The sequence below is a fragment of the Nannobrachium achirus genome (genome assembly GCF_963921795.1).
Source record: "Nannobrachium achirus genome assembly, chromosome: 4".
Classification (NCBI taxonomy): Eukaryota; Metazoa; Chordata; class Actinopteri; order Myctophiformes; family Myctophidae; genus Nannobrachium; species Nannobrachium achirus.
In genome coordinates, this window is record NC_137813.1 from 18350082 (window position 1) to 18357110 (window position 7029).

Genomic DNA, 7029 nt, shown 5'->3' on the forward strand with positions numbered 1-7029 from the left:
AAGCTTTTATTTGCATCAACCACTTGAACCCTAGCATCCCTATTTTGGGGTGAACATTAACCAAAATTGCAGATCTACAAGCTCGTCTATTTTTTGTCAGAGAGGTTTGGTGTCGAGGGAGAAAAAGAGCAGACAGAGTGAAAGGTCAAGTTTACTAAGTAAACTTGAAACTTGTTTAAGCTTTAAATGTCAAGTTTATTAAGTAAACTTGACACTTATTATTTAAGTGGTGGAATGTCAAGTTTACTACCGGTAAGTAAACTTGACACTTGTTTAAGTGGTTAAATACACATGAATCCAACATACACAACACATGACAGTGCTGTCAAACAAGTCTATGAAGCTATCTATGAAATCTACAAAAAACAATGTTATACACTATGCAGTGGTGGGGGATCCCTGCTTCAACTCTCTCTCAGCTAAGGGATCCTTGGCCTGAAAAAAAAGAACCCTGACACAGAACACACAAACCTGCCCTTACCGAAACACACCTTTCTTCCCATTCAAATGCCATAATGGTAACATTTATTGCATTTGCGTTTAATGACCTGGCCGGACAGATAGAGCGGTGGCGTCATTGACACAAGCCATACATTTCCATACTGCAGGTTTGCATCAGGCTACTTACTCACTTATCCTCACGTGCAGGTGACAGGGCTGTGCTGTTTGCCTCGACCGTCCATTGAGCAGGTGACAATAAAATATGTAAAGTAGCAGCATGCAGATAACAACCCCTATAATCCAAAGCCCGGCAGGTGCCATATTGCAATAATGCCCATGTTTGGCTACCTCCCTTGTGCTCAATGTCTTGTGGGCCCAGAGAGGGATGCTAGCTACTTCTTCAGCCATATACTACCTTATAAGGTGCACCTCATGAGTCCAGCCAAGCTTGCCGTTCACGCCAAAATGTGCGTGTGGCCACTGGCACATAAAAGTGTCAGCAAAACAACATAATCTTTATTAAATCTAGATTTGACATCTTTTAGGTCGACGTTTAGGATAAATTCATATTCAACTGAAATGGAAATGATCAACATGAATGTATAAGGGCAGAATCTGTCATCCAGTAGCCGGCCCCTGGCTTGCAACTTAAAACTCTTAGCAACAAGTACACTTTCCTTTACTTAAAAAATTGCTTAAATAAACTCAAACGTGGCCAAACGCAATAGGCTATTTGGTCCCAATTGAAGCTCTTTTTGCCTAATATGCAGGCAAAAAAATGTATTGTGCAAAAACAACCAGTAGCATTATTTCTGCACACACCTATTATCACACAACCAGCTTGTTCATTTTTTGCTTTCAATCAAGGCCTGATATTACACTGTAAAATCCTGAGTGTTATACGTCAGAGTGTGTACAAAATGGTAATTTAAGGGTCCATTTGGTTCTATTTGTACACTCTCAGAGAGAATGAAGTGAGTGGTTGGTTGTTAGACAAGGTAAATAAACTCTTCACACTTACATTGTGGTGTCTTGATGGCTGTTCAGTGCAGACTGTAGGCAGTGGGCTGCTCCCTCCGGCACAGACAGGACTGGTGAGACGGAGCTGTAACAGTTATGATGCAGGACTGTCCATCCTCCTCCTGCGGCAGCATCCTGCACAACTATTTAAACAGGCCCGCTACACCTGGGGGAGGACCCAACCGCCTCCTCCGTCTCCCTGGCAACCAAAGATAACAACAGCCCTGCCGCTGAAAGCCTAGGGTAGCTTTTTTCGCCACTGACTGACTGACTAACATGTTTGAGTTTATCATAGTGAGTTTATCATAGTTCTGACAACAGAGCATGTGGCCCAGTGAATGTACAATATATACAGTAAAGAACAGTTTAGTAGCCTATTAAAGCAACAGCACATTTCAAAAGGAATAGTTTTTAATTAGTTTGGTTTCATTTGTTTTTTATTGAGGTGTGTGGGGGGGGGGGGGGGGGGATTGGAATATTTGTATTAACATGAAGCTTAGAAAACATATTATAATAATTATTATGGCTATTTATAGTAGTCATAATTTGAGAAAGTCTTGTGTTCTTCCTTCCTACTCGTTTTTAGATGAGATAGTATGTAGGCTATTTGATATCATGCTGCCAATTTTATTGGTTAGCCCAGGGGTCTTCAACAGGGGGTCCGGGACCCCTAGGGGGTCTTCAGAGTTACCAAAGAGCTGTTAGATTTGAAGCAAAAAGAGTTTCTATTTTTATTTTTGTATTATTATGTTTTACTTTATTGAACTCTAGAATTCCTGGAGTGAACATGAACCAAAAATAGCCGATCTGCAAGCTCACAAAGCCTCGCAGTGCAAGCTGTTGTGAGCTTGTAGATTGGCTATTTTTGGCAAAGAGATTTGGTGTATAAGGGAAAAAAGAGCAAACCAAGTACTGAGCCAAAAGTAAATTTTACTAAGTAGTGAGGGTTTAAGTGGTTACCTGAACACATTATTAGAAAAAATAAGGTGTAAACAAGACAAAACAAACAAAACAAAACACTAATAGTGCTGTCAAAAACAAAGATATCTATGAAAAAGTTGAATGTGCAAGACAATGTCATAAGTCACAGCCTCACAGGCCAGGGTCCCTGCTTCATCTCTCACTCGGGGTCATTGGCATGAAAATGAAGGCCCCTGGGTTAGCACATTGGTTCTCAAAGTGGGGTCTAGCCAGGGACCCCCAGGGGTCCTTGAGGGAGTTCCAGGGGGTACCAGCTAAGCTAAATGAGTTATATGAACATTCATTTTACAATATAAATTGGGGTCCCAGAGATAGAAATGACATTAAATGGGGGTCCGTAGCCTACAGAATGTCAAACATGGGGGTCCTTGAAAATTTAAATGTTTGGGAATCACTAGAGCCATAGCATCTGGTGCTGGTCCCTAGCATATCTTTTTAAATGGGGGTCCACAGGATAATTAAGTGTCAATTTGGGGGTCCTCTACAAGGAAAAGTTTGAGAACCACAGCATATTGTTGTTTTCATTACTTGTGCCATGTGCCTGCCAGCCACCAATACAGGCATAACATTACCCTATACGCAGGTGTCTGTTTCTCTTCGTGGTGTTTGTTCGTTTCTTTTCCTTTCTTTCACACAGTTCTAAGTTAAAGTTAGTCGTCATGGCGCTGGAGCTTCTGCAGGACGAGGAGTTTGACAGCTACTTCACCGTGTTCGACGGCTCGTCGCCGGAGGACGTGTCTCACGCCAAGCAGCTGTGGAGCTCCGTGTCCCTCCAGCCGCCGCTGGAGTCCCGGCTGGTGTCCTCGGACATCCGCCAGAGGCTGCCCGTGGCCCGGCCGTACCTCCGCCCAGACCCCGGTGCGGCCGCCGAGAGGGGGCGTTCTGCTCCAGCAACAACAACAACAGCCACCACAACGCTCCACGGTAAACTGGGAACAGTGAGTGCCCACCTATGGTGCCCGCCATAAATTATAACTCCTGTAGAGACGCGAGAGTAAAGTCTTCAAAATAAAAAGGTCTCTACAGGAGTTATAATTTATGGCTAAGTGGGCACCTGAGAACGCTGGCCAGTGTACATTAAAACAAATAGGCCTATATATTTAATGTTTTATTTGATCTACATGTATTTTATACATTTATACATTTTATAGTCACTTGTCAGTGGTGGGAAAAGTAGCCTCTCATGTTTTACTTAGGCCTAAGTAAAAGTAGACCTATCAATACTGCAATGTGGAAATACTCTGTTTTACAAGTAAAAGTCCAAAAGTGGTTATATCAAATGTAGACCTACTTAAAGTACCAAAAGTAGATAATAGCCAAAAGTAGAATGTCCCTTTTCAAATGTGTAAATCGTATAAAAAATCTTTTGAAAATAGCTGATCGGACGTTGCACGAACATCCTACCGCGACTGCTTTACCTATTTCAGTCATCCCAGTGGAGGTGTCATCGAACCAGTTCAAGGAATGGGATAAATTAATATCTAAATTTATTTGGCAGGGCAAGAGGCCTAGGATTAGATATAAAACACTACAGCTGAAAAGGGAGCTGGGAGGTTTAGGCCTTCCATGCCTATATATTGTGCAGCTCAACTGAGACCTCTTGTGTACTGGTTCAACACATCATATGTGGCAAGGTGGAAAGACATTGAAAAGGCACTGATTCAAGGAGTCCCACTGGCAGCAGTAATAGGGGACGAAAAGCTAATTAATAAAATTAGGGATAAAAACAACCCATGGATAAATATCTCATTAAAAATTTGGCAAGAAACTGTGAAGAAATTTGGGCTGGGGAAGGGAATTAAAATGCTAAGATGGTGTGCATACGACACAGACTTTCTCCCAAACACAAATGATAATAGATTTAGGATATGGATTGGTAGGGGGATAACATATCACTACACACTCGTACACAAGGGGGTACTCAAGAGCTTTGAATCTGTTCAAAAGAAACATGGTCTTGAAAAATGTGATCTGTATAAATACTTCCAGCTTAGACACTATATTAACCAGGAGGCGAAGGATGCCATGCATCTGGAATCTTCAGGGATTCTGGGTGTATTTCTGTCTGCTGATAAGCCAAACTGTAGTAGGATAATTTCCGGATTATATAATGGTCTCCAACAGAATGACATCGAAGGTACAGCATATGTTATGGATAAATGGCGGGATGAAGGTAATTTTACCATGACCATGGAAGAATGGGAGAAAACGTGCACAGTAATATGGGAAACATCATGTTCAAAGACATGGAGAGAATTTAATTGGAAAAATCATATAAGGTACTTCATAACACCTTTGCAAAAAAGATATAGTGAAACAGGTGCAGACTGTTGGAGATCATGTGAGCAAGGTATTGCAAACCATTACCATGTCATTTGGGACTGTCCAGTCTTGAGTTCCTACTGGAAGGATATTCACAAACACCTGGAAGCGGTCTTGGGTTTTGATATCCCATTTCAATTCGACACATTGTATTTGGGTAACCTTCCTTATGAAGAACTAGACAGCAATGACAAGAAATTGCTCTTGATCCTTCTAGTAGCGAGCAAAAAGGCTATCACAAGAAAGTGGATGCAACCACAGCAACCTACTGTGGATGACTGGATTGAGGTGGTCCATGACATATATAAAATGGAAAAATTGACTTACTTAATAAGGGACCAAGAGGAGAAATTCCTGTGGATTTGGGACAAGTGGACTGGATATGTGAGACCGTTTCGATCTGACTTTGGCTGACTGGTCTGATAATGCGGATGATGGTGCTAAAAATGTAATGTTTGTCCTCTTGTAAATTTGCCTAGACCGTATACCTTTTTCTCACGCATGTAACTGTTGTAATAAGTGAAAAAGTGAAAGCGTTTCCCGTAATGTAACTGCCCTGCTGCTGCTCTTTTTCTTTTCTTTTCTTTTTTATTCATTGTTACTGTTAAAAATTGGTCATCAAAGAGTTTGTTTTTTATTTTGTTGAAATATTGAAGATTTGTGAATGAATAATGATGATCCAAATAAAAACAGAATTTAAAAAAAAAGAAAATAGCTGATCTACATGCTCACAATGTGTTGCATCGTGACACATTGTGAGCTTATAGATCTGTTATTTACAAATGGCCAAAATGTATTGTATATAGGGTTGAAGTGGTTAATGTATGTAATGAAAATCTACAAAGTAACTAGTAAGACGCCCTAAAGGGCAAGGTCGCGCCATGTCTTGGCCATCTGGCCAGTGATGTATATCGGACCAGGCAGTTACCCATGGTGACCCCTGGTACCCATATATGGAGATCCATGTACTGTATATGGAGATATGCTGTGAGACCCTAAACATGCTTACTCAGTTATTCGTTATGTGAAAGTCCTATGACGTCTCTGACATCTTACATCATACATACAATCCCTTGTATGCCCATATATGGAGATCCCTATCTGTAGAACCAGCCACACAGATATGGGCTGTCTTGGCCATCTCTCTTGGCCATATACTGTATGGATTCTGTTAGTGTGGTATGTGGCCGATGTGGCCTCCATATTTAGGCATTTCCATATGAAGTCCTTTTAGATATGGGCTTACAATATTGATGACATTAGGATCTCCATATATGGGCATGGGACAGTGAATAGACAGATGACCGTAACTTTTTTTGCAATGTTTCCGGTAGAGCAGACCTCTCATTCTGTGGACCTTAATGACCAAACTAATAGAAAAAACAGAAATAAAAAGTATACGGCATGACATCACAGGTTATCTCACATTCTGGGTGAGTGGGTCCCTGGCTACAGGGACTTACGCCCAAGTCCCAATCCAAACCTTGATGCTGAGTGCCAAGCAGGGAGCCATATTGGGTTCTATTTGTACAGTATAGGCGTATTGTACTTAGGTATGGAGTTTTTTTATTTAGAAAACGAAGCCAATTTAACATTGAGGGTGCCCACAATGTTTAGGTGCCCACGCGGCCTGTATCCCAATGCTCCAGCAGCAGCAGCTCCAGGCCGAGGAGGAGAGGAGGAGGTACTTGGCCATGGCTGTCCAAAGAGAGGAGATCCTGGCTTTGATGCGGAAACGGAGAGAGCAGAGGATCCAGAGAGAGATGCTGGCCCGTGCTTTCAGACCCAAGAAGAGGGACGGCAGAGGAGCAGCAGAACGTGAAAGGAGACCTTCAGATGAAGAGCTGCAGATGGACAGGGACGTTGTCCAACAGCTCCAGTAGTCCCATCCATCACATCCAGTACACATAGACATCAAAGGAGGTTTGAGCCCTTGCCCTTTTATCCGTTTGTAAAAAGTGCCATTTCCAGACAATTAATGCGGTTTTTACTATGGTGAAAGAAATGCAAATGCCTCCTTTCCATGCCATACCTGAAGGCAGCATTCAAGAGAATTGCCTTGTCCAAACTCTCCTGAACTTGAATGCAGCTTCTTATGTTGAAAGAATTGCCCTCTCTTTGTAGAAATCCATACCGTTAAGCCACATCTCCAGTGTTGACTTAATAAGGGTTACAGTAGTCCAGTGTGGTATCATGCACCGAAAATAGCCAACCTCCAAGCTCACGACGCGTTGTGAGCTTGGAGGTCTGCTATTTTCGATATTT

At 42.0% G+C, this 7029-nt stretch overlaps 1 protein-coding gene across 1 annotated transcript; it reads left to right on the plus strand.

The window, feature by feature from the left end:
• Positions 1 to 3101: 3101 nt before the first annotated feature.
• hoatz (HOATZ cilia and flagella associated protein) lies at positions 3102 to 6647 on the plus strand (the record flags this gene model as incomplete). The annotated part of the gene is made up of 2 exons (XM_080723107.1): positions 3102 to 3366; positions 6382 to 6647. 2 exons carry the CDS (start codon positions 3102 to 3104, stop codon positions 6645 to 6647), a joined length of 531 nt encoding a protein of 176 aa, XP_080579233.1.
• Between the last annotated feature and the right edge of the window lie 382 nt (positions 6648 to 7029).